The sequence below is a fragment of the Mercenaria mercenaria genome, chromosome 14 (assembly GCF_021730395.1).
Source record: "Mercenaria mercenaria strain notata chromosome 14, MADL_Memer_1, whole genome shotgun sequence".
In the NCBI taxonomy this organism is placed as follows: Eukaryota; Metazoa; Mollusca; class Bivalvia; order Venerida; family Veneridae; genus Mercenaria; species Mercenaria mercenaria.
This window is the reverse complement of record NC_069374.1, coordinates 57,805,762-57,820,392: the sequence shown is the minus strand read 5'-3', so window position 1 is coordinate 57,820,392 and position 14,631 is coordinate 57,805,762. Positions and strand designations below refer to the sequence as shown.

The window sequence follows — 14,631 nt, the reverse complement described above, 5'->3', positions numbered from 1 at the left end:
TCGGGTATCCACAACATCCTTCTGTTTTTAAATGTAATTAAAAGCAACTTTGATGCTGAAAAATATAAATACATTTCAAACAGTTTGAACTATATATGTTTGGACAGAAAATAATTTTAACAAGGTGTTTTACCCTTAACAGTGAACATGTTTATTTTGTCATGTAAATTGTGAACCGTCGCGTATTATACAAATCATGTAATATTTTTATATACATGTAATATCATAATAAAGTGAAACCGTCTCAATTATGTCAGCAGGGTGTTTTATTCTGTTATGAAAATTGTTAACAAATACAAATTATAGTTTCATACATTAAATCAAACAGCTAAAAGACATCTGACAAAGGCAAACACAAAACGCATGTGCTATAAAATCTACTCTAATCTACTGAGACTGCAAATGTATCAATTAATTTAATACAAACATATAAACATTTTGTCTTATTATAAGCTCTCTTTTTGCATATTACAGGACGATACAGTTAAATGGGCGGTGAGATGTTAGTATAGGTGGATGGACCAGTATCCGTCATGTGGCGGTGAGATGTTAGTATAGGTGGATGGACCAGTGTCCGTCATGTGGCGGTGAGATGTTAGTATAGGTAGATGGACCAGTATCCGTCATGTGGCGGTGAGATGTTAGTATAGGTGGATGGACCAGTATCCGTCATGTGGCGGTGAGATGTTAGTATAGGTGGATGGACCAGTATCCGTCATGTGGCGGTGAGATGTTAGTATAGGTGGATGGACCAGTGTCCGTCGTGTGGCGGTGAAATGTTAGTATAGGTGGATGGACCAGTATCCGTCATGTGGCGGTGAGATGTTAGTATAGGTGGATGGACCAGTGTCCGTCGTGTACATTTTAACTGAAACGTATTCTCCTCTGCAACTACAGGCACGAATTGCACTAAAGTTGGTCTGTATCGTCCTGGCAATGCCCTTTCTCAAGTTTGTTTTGATATTTCTTCTTCAGCCCCATTTGAGGCCGTCAGAGCTATAATTAGAGACATCTCATGAACAACTAGTACTTGATTAATTTTCATCAAATTTGGTTTAGCATCTTAAATGCAGCTTAATGGCTTTTTTATTATTAAAAACGTTTATATGTAACAAAATAAATAAATATAGTATAAATGTATAAATAAACATGATTGAAATCATCTGGCATGTCAGTATATTGACATATATTGACTTTACAAAGAAGGGGATTTATCACTATCAAGCTGCAAAAACTGTTACATAAACAACCGTATACTGTAGATGTCAACCTGCTAAATTTAGAAGTCTAATGTAAAGTTTTATACCCACGGAATAGCGATTGTACATAGGAAGATAGGATGATATACTGCCATCCTAGTAGCGCTGCCCTACCAACATCCTTCCTTCCTAATGTCTTACCATCCAAATATCCTATTAGTATAATCTTACCATCGCCTTTCATCCGTCTCTGTTAGTGGAGAGATCTATCAAGACCTTATAATAGTTGGCATTCATAGACAAAAGTTTGCAAGTTTCCGTTGGGGCTTTAAGGAGTTACAGAGATTTAAAATACGTTACTATGCAAATTTTCATTTAATTCACCACTTATGCTAATGTAATATTATAAACATCCAATTGTTAAATTAATCATAATAAACAAGACATTTACTTTTATTTACGTATTTAAAATTGAAATTATCATATGTTCATATCATTTTAGGTGAACAAATGTTATGTATCATCAGTTACTTACGTTACTCTGTTTGAAATTACTAGAACATCAACATATATGATGTTTTTAGTTATAAAATAATGATAATGGCCAATACACAGTTCAATATTTAATATAGTTATAATACAACTACCCCCAGAAATAACTGATTCAATATGTCACATATAATACGTTACCTTTCCGAAATATGACTATTGTTTGTTTAAAAAAAAAATTGGTATTACACATATGGTTAGGATTTTTATACATTGGAATATAAATAAACATCAACAGACGTGAAAAACATTATCATATAATGTATATAGATTTTATAATTCATTAGAAAATATTATTTAAATATACGAGGGATGATCAATATATAACGGGAAAATGCTTATAAATTTGTTTGTACTTATCATTTTCCAGAGATATTTTATACTAGGGTGAATACATATATAAGAAAAAACCACACGAAATAGTGTGAAAATATATTGAAAAATTAACAATTGACAACAATTTTGCCAGCCTATGAAACCCTTACGCGGGGCAACGTCATTTACGCGCTAATTGACGTACAACGTTTTTAACTTAACTTTACTGTAGTAAATGTCACACATTTTTAAAAACTTCTCGAAATATTCTCCTTTTACATTAATACATTTTGCCAACGGGTTAATTACCCAGGGTAGAAGTGTATTACGATAATCATCTTTGGGAATTGCGTTCAGCACATTCAACACTTTCTTACGAAGTTCTGAAAATGTCTAATTCATCTTTACACCCCGCAATTCACGTTTCAGTGTCGGAAACAAGTAAAAATCGTTTGGCGACAAATCCGGTGAATAAGGAGATTGCAGATTAATTACTAGATATTTTATGTGACTTGTGGTCGCTTTCGAGATGTGTGGTGGCGCATTGTCATGATGCAGGATGAAATGGTCCAACTTTTTCGGGCGTTTCCGAATCCAGCGTGTTAAAATTTTCTCATATTTTTAACTTTTTCTTCAAGATTGTATGGACAATTTCATATGACAATTTCAGTTTATTACACAGTTCTCTGACAGTTAACCTCCTATCACGGTTTATGAGATCTTTCACCCTTGTAACGTTCTTCCGTGCGTCGACGTCACTTTCCGGTCACTCCGTGGTAAATCATAATAAGCATTTTGCCAACCGTTGTTAAATCAGTCATACCATACATAAATGCTTGTTTTCGACATTGAACGATCACTAAAGGTACCCTGTATTTCTTGCACAACTTCGTTTTTACTTTTTCTCTTCAAAACTAAAAGAAAAATAGAGCAAACCTTTGATCTTCCGCCATTTTACTACCACGGAAGAGTAACACGTGCAGGACGTAACATATGACGTCACAACTCGTGCATGACGTCATCGTCCAACTGGTTAGTCTTCAGTGACCATAATTGTTAATTTTCACCAATGTACAGTTGCTAGAATTAAAACTATAACGGTTTGAACATACGTGAAAATGGTGAAAAGTATTCAAAATGCCCCGCCTTTGCATATTGAGCGTTACCTTAGCAACTGTAGATTTTAGCATTATATTAGTATAAACCTGAAAATTTAGCGATACATTGCTTATATATGTACCTACTTCTGGTTTAAGTGTGAGAAAGGTCGATATGATTATAAAAAAAAAGTTATGAGCATTTTCCCGTTATATATTGATCATACCTCGTATAAAAATATATATAGTTCTTTGCATCTACCAGTATGACTGCATATCATAATTATCATAAATACAAATAAATAACATGACCACCGCAATGCGGAGCAATATAAGCCCTAAGGTATGCCCTCTGACCACTAAGTGTGGCCTTGACCTTGAAGTGAAAATGGTATTTATTATACCAGGGTCGACACTCCTATCAGGGGTGGAAGAGGTTTCTAACGCTTACAGGCAGATGGCCTTAGAATTCGGTTGTTGATGATAAATACAACTTCATTCAATAGAGTCTGGCCGAGAAAAGATACTCCTCGTCAGTGATTGTCCTTCTAGCCATGTGATGTCGATCCTCCTCGCTGATTGGCTGTTCCTCCTGTGACTTCTGACAGTGACCTTGGTAACCTTTAACTGCATTCCCACTACACCCCAGTCCCCCGTTCTATAAAGTGAGTCACAAGGGCGACAAGTGTGTGTGAAGGAAGCCTGGGGCCACAAATGGATTCCTTGCAGAATCAGACATAGCAGGGATACCCTGCTGGATAATTAACATGGAGGTTTCACCAATAATGATTATACATCTTATGCGAAGCAGACCACCAGCACTTCCTTCTTAAAACAGACGAGATTCCACAATGGACGGTTAATTACTATATAGATTGAAGCAGTTATTCTGCACATATCTTTTAATAACATGAATTAAGGTCATGGGATACCCTGACCTAAGTTCATAAACGTCTGGGATGCCTAGAAAAACATACCAAATTATTAAGGCCCTGGGATACCCAGAGCAAGGATCATAATACTGACACTAATGTATGCCAGGGGATACACATACTGCATTAGTCGGTCTGGCATAAACTTGTCAAGGAGATACGGCCTTTACCCATAAAGATTAAAGTCCCATATTTGCCATCAAAAGAGTTACTTTTGTAAGAACTTGCCTTCAGACTGGGCAAATCTAATGTAACATTTTGCACTTTACTTTTACCTACTAGAGTTACATCAATTTCAATTGCATGATATCTTATTTTGAGGCTATTCCTCTAATTGTCTTCTTGAACTACCACCAATATATACAGAGAGTATTAAAGAAAGTCACAGTATTCCAGTCATGACCATTATTGGATACCGGCTCCATAGAAGCTACATGTATATGTAAAAGATATATCTACTTAAGGATACAGTCTAGATTGACAATATGTTGGGTGAAATCTATGTTGATGAATTAATCTACTGCACATTCAAAATAATCACAATTACAACATACAGCAGTTAACAAAATGTACAGTTTGTGTGCATAAACCTGAACTAGATTTCTAAATATTGTGATGTATCTGTTTCAAATTTAGTATCATTATAGTGCAATGTTCGGGGCAATGTCTGTATATATTGTAAGTATGACACTACAATGTGCTAAAATAGCTGGCATATATAATATTAAGTGTTTAAAAAATGTTTGTGTGCGTAGTGTTCTCAAGAAGGTGTAATATGGGCCATATAAATTAGGTTCTAGTTTCATATTTTGATAGTTAAATGTATGTGTTTAAACTTGAATGCAAAGTATTTAAAACAAAAAAAAAAAAAATAATTGTAAGTTTGCTATTTTTCAAAAATAAAGTATGTGTTCACATTACAAAATAAATGCAAATGTATAGTTTATATGTCAGGTAACGTAAATTGTAACGTAGATTGTTTTTTTTAATACATAGGTTTAAAGTTAAAATTCAAAGCTTTGTTAAAACGTATTTTGATTGAAGTGTAAATTTGCTATTTCTAAGTGCTAAAGTACATTTAAGGTAACAGAATACAAGAGTTAAAGTGTTCGGTAATGTAAATTGTAACTTATTTTGATATATTAATACATGTGTTTTAAGTTAAACCTACAGTAAAAAATGCAAAACTACACTGTTAAAAACAGAATTGTATTGTAATTTTGTTCTTTTTGCAAATGATAAAGTATGTTTTAAAGAAACTGAAGACATAAACTATAATGTGTATGTTTGGTAACGTATGTAATGTAGAATTTAATGTAACATATCTTAAAAGTTAAAGGCTTGTTGATAAATGAATAAATAGTTGTATTATATATAACTAAAGAATGTTAATATAAAATTGATATGAACATTTTTAAGAAAAACATGTTTTATGTATGATTGAAAAAAAAAAGCACATTTTGGAAGAATGACGTTACATGTTAAGAATCAATAAAAGTCAGCTTTATCTTAACTTATACTAGCAATCGATATATCATTGTTTTTGCTGAACTTTGAACCTTTTAATGGTAACTTCATTTTTTGATTACCTGGTGATCTAAATTTGCAGTAAAAACTTTATGCCAAAAAATGTTTGGGTTTTTATGGTTACGTATCTATTTCCGATATTTTTCTTCTTTAACATCACATTTTAGAAATTAAAATTTAATCAAATTGCAGCATCTAGTATACACTTTCAAAAAACATATGCAAACTTGAAATGATTTACTAACATGATAGTACCATTTGCCTAATAGTGTTGGCTTTTAAACTAGGAGGATTTAGACTACTCTACTAATTTTACGGCGTAAGATTTCACTTTCTAGCACAAATTACGGTGAGCCAGTCTAAAATGGCCCAGTGCGCTTGCGCATAAGTAAGTTTTGAAAACCTCTTAGACGAAAATAATTGTTCATTTAAAATAAAGAAATATAGTTTAATACTATTGTTACAAATGTTTGAAACGGTTCAGTTCTTAACAAAAAATATATAGATATATATATATTTACTTTTCTTTGTTCGCATAATTCAAAGATATGCATATGAATTGAATCACGTTAAAATGTATTTCGTTCAATTAAATGAATTTATTGTTCGACTGGCGGGTTCATTTGCCCCTTTCGGAAGATCTGCCAGAATAAGTAGAGTTCTTCCGAGCTTCTGTGTCTTCCACCCGATAGTGGGAGATGTTAATCACGTGATCTAAACAAGGCGGTAATTCGACATATAAACCTTACAAACTGATTAATAAACTAGAACAAATAAAATGTTTAGAATTTCTTTTTCAAATAGCACATTAACAATAAAAAATCTCTGAAAAATACATTTAAAAAAAGAATGATATATTTTTTTCACTTCCGACAGTCGTCCGTTCGATTAGAATTTTCTTCTAAGCTTTTCTAAAGCTTCTCGGAAGCTATTCTCCTGAGCCCAAACGAACGTGGCAGTTGACAAACAAGCCTGTCAGGTGAAGTTCTCGCAAAAATGGTAAGACGCTAATTTGGCAGCTTTCACAAGGGCCAAGTTCAGTGTACAGTTATTGCAGTGGTAGCTTTTGAACATTTTTAAATGAAATTCAGTAACTAGTAAATGCTTGGGCCTACAGTCCTCGGCCTGGCGGAGGTTGGTCATAACCTGAAGATGACTTATTGATTTTGAGGTCATTAGGTCATGGTCTGATATACATGTAACTTTAAAAGGAGCAACACTGGACCTCTCCTAGGTTTTTTAGATTCCTTGACGTATGTGTAATAGAAATATATGTCGTACTATGAGCCTTATGTGCTTATCAAGCACTTCGAAAATGGAACAAAAACATATGTGGTAAACATTAAGGTATTTTTTACTTTTTATTGTTTATACAAATTGTACATATAAATAGTAAAGCACTAGTTACGTAAATATTAAGCAAAGTATCTGGTCCAAGCCCTTGCAACATTAGCAGAACGGATTCTCCTATGCCTGCATTAAATAATTGCATAAATATAGTTATCCAAAACTTTTTATACAAACACATATACAGTCAACCCTTTCTGTAAAGACTAACCTATGACAATTTAAAAATGCTGTCTTTGTTTGGTGGTGTTTAACACAGGTTTACCTGTACATACGTATTTTTTATTGTTTTCATATGTTGCCATACCTGTATGTAGTGAAAGTGTAAAATCATGATAATTTTCATATATGTTCGAGAACATAGAGTAAGAATGTAGTTTAACTAGGCAAACAAAGTTACAGGTGAACTAGCATGCCTGTAAAGAAATTCCTAAAGGTAGAAGTCTGCTGTATATACGAGCTTGTGTATGTTGAAGTCGTCCATTGTACAATCACCTTTTCATTTTTCTTTACTCTAGCTGCCGTTTGAGTCTGATAGCAATTATAATTATTATAATCGTATCCCTGAGCAGAGGCATAAGTTCTACCTCCAACCTTAATATCAAAATACAAATGTTGTTGATGCGCAAAACATAACTGTGCGCTGAAAGAATAAGTTCCATCCACTGGTGCTGTGAATTCTCCTGTAGAAGCACTGTAGGCACCCTCTTCGTTAACGACAATACTGCTGAATATCATGGTCTGACCAGCAGCGGGACTTAGGTCTGTCACAGAGTATGCATTAAAGACAACGTTCGGAACTGAAATAAAACATAATTTTAATTTGTAAGAAAAACATTGTCATATCTACTTCAATGTCTGGATTATGTAATGACACATAGTTTATCTGCCATGATTAAATACATCTAAGACTATTTGTAAAAATGTAAAGTAATAGCTAGTATTTTAGGAATTTTTATTTCAGGAATGATCATTTTAAAAATATTTTAATTGATATTTCATGATTTGTGTTATCAATATGACAGATCTTATTTCAATTGTTATTTCGAGTAATAATAGTAATTGTTACTTTTCGCCTTTACTTTAAAGTTATAGTTTTATTTAACGGTAATGCGTACTGGATTGGTAATTATCATTTTTAAAGTACTGGAATACAAGGTTGAATGACTTACCGCAAAAATTGTTGTTGCAAGACGCAATTTGCATGTTTTTGCCATCACAATATTTGCCAGTTAAGGAAGGTCTGGGATTTGTACACGTCCTAGTCTGGGATCGTATTCCACCGCCACATGACACACTGCAGCTGCTCCACTGACCCCACTGAGACCATCCACCGTCTAGATCAAATATGATAAAGACTTTCTTACAAACTTTCTTAATCACATTAGTACAATACTATAAGAAACTACAATACAAAATATAAGGTTATTTGCAAAGTTCACGGATGATTATTACAAATAGTTACAAGGGAATCGGAAATGTCATGTTTTTCCATATTGACGGCTGCGTGACGTCATTTTCCTCAGTGTATCATTGCTTTAATTTTTGTCAGTTTGTTTATTTACGTCTTCAGTATTGTCAATTTTGTTTAAGCTAATGAACAAACTCATAATATTTATATCTCAGTATGTGTAGATACGTAAACAATGTTAGCTTTGCACCGAACAATATGCACTCGTTATTTAGCGGAATAATATAAATAGTACTCTAAATATGGAGTTTTGTACTGATTAGGTTAACCATTGTTAGAGGGTAAAGCAGAACGACGTTGATGAAAACTTGCGCCTACACATGTACGACTATTTTAACGGTAGTAATAAATACTGTTGAAAGCGTGAGTAAGATGCGATGTTACCGCGCCAATGCGAATTCCGTTCCCATTTCTTTTGTCATGACAATGCAATGATTTTCTGCATTGTCACAGGTTATGGAATACACAACACAGTAATAACATTTTAAACTGTTAATAAGAAGAGTGTTTACTTGCACATGGTCCCGGCATACATAGCCGGTCATCTACCGCATCCCCGAAACAATGATCCCCAAACCGTGAAGGATAAGGATTTGTACAGTTACGATGACGTTTCTGTATTCCAGTATCACAGCTGACAGAGCATGACTCCCAGTCAGACCACTTTGTCCATCCGCCGTGCACTTGAAACACACAAAAGGACAATTCTGACACGATCCGATTCATTTTCCTATTAAACAAAGAAGGCTGGAGACAGTGATTTATTAAACAACAATTCACTGTTCTGACGTCACAACTATTACATCATAGCGTCAAGCGGCGTAACGGCGCGCTGGAAAAGAACCCGATTGAAAACAGGCAAATATCTAATGCATGCCGACAAGGTGTACTTTAAAGTCCTTAATAACGTGTTAGAATCGAAATAATATATCTCATTTAGTGATTTGCTCTTGAATAAATCACTGTTTGTCGTTCAGATGCGTAGCATTATATCACTCGGGCTACGCCCTCGTGATATAATTCCTTCGCATCTGAACTCCAAACAGTGATTTATTCAGCGACAAATCACCGATGAGATATATTATTTCTTAAATTTATCATTTATATTTTATAGGAATATCTCAATATAATTATACTTCCGTACATACAGATATAGCCAACAGTACCCTTTCTTCATAAGTTTGTCACCGTAACCGGAAAGACCCAAATTCTAAAATAGTATGGAACGTTTACAATAAATTTATGAATATTCGATCAACAGTGTGTGAAATAATGGTGACTGTGTTAGCCTACATCGTACACATGAAATAATACTTGGTGACATTGATATTATTACAAGAGCATTGTTTTCAGTCACAGTGTGAGACATACATACCGGGACAAAGTTGTTTGTGACATTCTTTCATATCTGTTGCGCTGTCAGAACAATTTAACCCACCGTTAGCTGGAGGAGGGTTTGTACATGTTCGAGTCCGTGTCTGTGTTCCATTTTCACACGTTACGTCACACGTCGACCATGCTGTCCATTCAGACCACATTCCGTCAACTAGAATGAAAATGGTGTATATATACATTTGATTGGACGTAATAGATAGATAAATTGATAGTAGGAAATGTGAAATATGTAAAGTATATATTAAATGTTGAGAGAAATTTAATAACACTTTTAAACGTATGTGTTGATACAAAAATGGTTACTACATGTTTGCTTTGCCAGATAACTATACTTCTGTTTTATCTGGTGAAAAACATTTTAGTTTTATTCTTCTCATAAGTGCTCTATATAATAACTTGAATGTACACAATCAACTGTCTAAAACACTAGGTGAATTTTTACCCAGAGTGCAGAGATCGCAAAATCGAGGACAAATTGTTTTTGCATGGTGGATGTCTTCACATATATTTGCCACAGTGTTCATGAAAGCGCAGTCGACTTTAACGTCATCTAGGCATGTAGTAGCTGAAAAAAAGTGAAACACTTATCAGGCAAAATATCAATTATACCGACGCCCCAGAAATGAACGGTCGTCAGTAAAAAAAAAAGACAGAAATTTTGAGAAAATTGAAAAACTATATATTTTGCTTTGAACATTTCTCAAAGACCTTATAAACGGACGCTTTTAATTACCAACAACAATGGTTGCCATTTATTTACCGATCTGATGATACTTGCGAAATTGTTAATACGCATTTGTACAATCGTCAACAATGAAAAGTCGCATCTGCTAGTTACGAACTATTAACTAAATAATTGTTGTATCCAAAATCACATAATAAGTATGCAATCCCAAAAGGTCATATGTGGCAGATACGACATTTTATTTCAGTATATATTCCTTAAACACACCGTGCAACTGGACGTAAGTAACAGATACGACCTTTTAATAATAAAATGTCATTTTTGGCTCAATAAACAGGATCACAAAATATTATGATTTTGTGTTCAGATTAAGGTCCTTTCGATGAAATTATAGGACATGTGTAGGTCATAAAGGGTCGTACCTTGTATGTCTGGCACGTCGATATCATAAATTGCCATATAACTTTTAAGAATTCGATTTTGATATATTTATGCTTGCTTATTTTTAAACGTAGCTTTTCGATGCTTTTATTAGTTTTATAAAAGCTCATACTCATCAAAGGAGTATTACTACAATTTTTGAACCCTTGTATTCAGAAATGATGCTGTAATGTATGAAATAATTAGTGCTCGTCTTAGATAATACTCTTTAAATTGAAAACATTACAGAAAGGATTCCGTACGTTTGCGGTGATTGCAGAGCTGATTATTGCAATTGTCCGTGCTGCAACATTCATGACAGTTGTCTGTTTCGCGTTTCTGTAAATCTCGACCCACCAGTTCGGAGGCAACACTCGCATGGGTACTGCATTGCTGTAATGCATTATATAAAAGTGTAAGAAGAAACTTAAAGATTTCTTCACAAAACATGTTCAAGTTTCTTGATAATGTAATCATGAGCATCACCTTTTTTTCAAATCTTTTATGAACGTACGCGATTCGTACCATCAGAAATGTATTTTGTACCAAAATATAATTTGGTTGCAACAGACACGTCTGTTTATCTGTGTACATGTTTCCGATCCATATTGATTTTTGTCAGATAGAAATGTAATCATTTCTAATTTTGATTTAAGCGAGATATGGTTAATAGGAAATTGGTATTTACATGCTTGTCTATGCATCCTAGTGTATAAATCCGAGACTGTCCATTAGTCCTTGTGTCTTGGTAACATGTCTAAAACAATAACAAACACCACTAAAGAGTTCTTAAAAAGTCTGAATGACTGTACTACCACCCTTACTACAAGACATATAATATAATAAATGGCTTATATCTGGATTTAGCGCAATAAAGCTGCAATTGTCCAATAAAACAGTAGTATTGCAAGAAAGTAAAACAAAAGTATTAAGATGAAATATGATCTAAATGCATACTTGATTTGTAGTCTTTCCCTGTTGTAATTCATAAATAGCTTTTCAGTTAAACAACAAATGTTATTTTACAAAATATGTTACCAAACCACTAAAATATTTACATTTAAGAGTACTCACATGACCGGCGCTGCACTGAACAGTGTGGGAACAGTTGTTTACATCCTCAATATTGAAACAACTGTAACACTCAAGTGAAGCTGCAAACAGAAAACTATAAGGTAATATTTCCCCTCATGTTTTATTGGATAGAATGTATATAGCGCTAGGTAGTTTTCTGCGAGTATACGATGCATTTTGATTTAAAGTCAAATTTTTGTAATTAAATCCAGTTCATTCGATCAAAACACTACTGATAAATCTGGGAATGTAATTCTTTTACCACTTTTCATATTGATTGAAACATGGTCTTTAAATTGGGTTCCATCTATCTAAACTATTAAATTGAATGGAAAATAAAACATAAAATTATGTTTGAATAGATGCCAAAAGAGCAGGTGCTTTCAGCTCGAATACTCCCTATATGCTAAATACGTATTTAGCATAGTTTTATGCACCTGGCATCTTTTCAAATATTCTTTTATGCTTTATTTCCCTCTGGTGCTTTGGTGCTTTTGTAAAGACTTCGATACCACTGACATCAGACTAAAAAGAACATGTAATGAAAGGATGACTTTTTATAATACATGTAGTCAAATATACCCCTGTACATATTTAAAGTTTATGACATGTACACAACGCCAAAGTTATTACGTTCTGGTCTGGTGTCGGTATTCAGTACTATGAATTTTGTTCCATCATTCGTCTAAGTATTGATAAAATGACAGAATCAGTGTTCTATTTTGACGAATACAAAAACTTTACTATTTCGGTATGCTTTGAAGTGTTGATGTTAAAAAGGCCTTAAAATAGAAAAGCAAGTTTATCATAATCATTCAGATACGAGTCACAGATTTGGGTTGCAACGTAAGCAGCGGTACTACACTGAAAAAGAAACAGCAATAAAAGAACAATATGTTAGAATTCCATACAAACCTGCGTATTTTGAATTTGAAAGTATGAAACAGCATATCAGCAAAGCTGAAAATAGCGTAAATGGCAATCAGTAATCAACTAGAATTTACGATTGAATGAATATATAATACACTGAAAAGTTGTAAAGTCAATCTGCTTGTACCGAATGGGGTTTGTCTTGGATTTCTATGTACGCTGGTCATAATTTTGGCATTATACAAAATTTCACAGATCTTGCAATCAGATAAAATAGCGTGGTTATATCAGCAGGTTGATTCGCTTCAGCCTTTCTCACACGGGGCGTGCAAGACGGATGCGTCTCAGATCAAGGCACTTTTAGAACAAACCGTATGTTTTTCAAAAGCCTATAAATATATACATTTAGAATAAAAGCGAGTAATAATATTGTCTGCATAGCTGGGCATTGCCCAGCGCGCCCACGATTTAAAAGCAAGAAATAATAAAATCATATAATTCTCAAATACGAAAATATCTTCGTCAACGCCCGGTCATTTATTAAAGAGTCCGCAATTAATTAATAAAGTAAAATGATGATAAAAGGTTTCCATATATTTTTTTAATCCTGTCGGCTATCAATACTTCTAACTTATAATAAAAAACCTCTGGTTAACAAATTCTCACTATCAAAACATCTATTTTCTCTGTTTACAGCTGAAATATTCAGTAAATTAAACTCTGAAGAGAAACAGTCTCTTTGCAACAAACATAGCCCAGTCTTCCTAGCTTTGTTCACTCAAAAGAGGTTTTACTAAAAACAATTTCAGAACAACTTACGAAAGTTAAAAAGCCTATATTGTATCATCCTGTCTGCTGATGGCTGCCGCTCTGCGAGACAAGATAATGAAAAATTGTCAATTTGCCGTATTTGTAATGTAAATGTGACACACATTTGATAAGGAATGTACAACCCACGACCCTTCCCGGGGGATTGCTGACCTAGCCGATTTCATGTTTATTTCGTTACAGTAAATGTCTCTTTCAAGTAGAGAATTATAACGATTTAGCAAAGGAAGCATTGCCATGTGCGCCAACCGTTTCCGTACGTTGCCCATGAATGCAGTTCATTGATGCAATAAAACAATTCTTACGTTCAAACGTGTATTTTCCGTGGCCTATACCAGGATCGTACTACGCACTGTGTAGCTATCTTGAGCTTTTGAGATGCCATTTTATACTTTCTTTGTGCGAAATCGTTTTGATAATAATTTACAGTTCTTTCACGCTGCAACTTTTATCTTGAAGGCTAGATGAAATAAAACATCAACTGACAAACGCCGCCATATGTTAGTTTTTTAGTTTGACAGTTGGACACCATAAACCCAACCGTCATGGACACACTTGACAGATGAAATATTAATAGTTTTATACTATAGCTCTTTAATAAATGAGGTAATTTCAGACTCGGTAATGTATGTATTTGTGTAAATATCTTGAAAATTGAAAAACCACAGCACTGTGCTATTTAAGATATTGGACCCCAGCCGTTAGGTTGATGTTCCTCTTAGAGGTCAAAACAAATGTGACTTCTTTTACAATATCTGCACATACATTTTTACTGATGTATATATGTTACATTTGTACATGTACATGTTAAAATGTCGTAAAGGCATATATCTCGCTCAGATATATATACATTCAAAGAGGCTGCACACGCATCAAGTATATTTTTATGCCCACACTGTGCGGGGCAAAGCTGGCACGAGAA

General features: G+C 33.9%; 1 protein-coding gene across 1 annotated transcript; it reads right to left on the bottom strand.

Moving 5' to 3' along the window:
- Nucleotides 1–6,977: 6,977 nt before the first annotated feature.
- On the bottom strand, nt 6,978–13,750 carry LOC128548290 (semaphorin-5A-like). Its single transcript, XM_053522773.1, has 10 exons — nt 13,701–13,750; nt 12,927–12,971; nt 12,012–12,091; nt 11,626–11,694; nt 11,201–11,330; nt 10,275–10,397; nt 9,813–9,983; nt 8,950–9,120; nt 8,139–8,303; nt 6,978–7,766 (listed from the first exon to the last, which is right to left on the bottom strand). The coding sequence occupies exons 1-10, from the start codon at nt 13,726–13,728 to the stop codon at nt 7,363–7,365; spliced, it is 1,386 nt and encodes a 461-aa protein (XP_053378748.1). The 5' UTR covers nt 13,729–13,750; the 3' UTR covers nt 6,978–7,362.
- Nucleotides 13,751–14,631: the final 881 nt, after the last annotated feature.

Excerpts from the sequence above, each read along its gene's own strand:
- LOC128548290 (XM_053522773.1), bottom strand. The coding sequence starts at position 13,728 with ATGATACAATATAGGCTTTTTAACTTTC. Across the intron at positions 9,984-10,274 it reads TTGCGATCTCTGCACTCTGG|TTGACGGAATGTGGTCTGAA; the intron begins GTAAAAATTCAC and ends TTTTCATTCTAG. Across the intron at positions 7,767-8,138 it reads TTGCAACAACAATTTTTGCG|TTCCGAACGTTGTCTTTAAT; the intron begins GTAAGTCATTCA and ends GTTTTATTTCAG.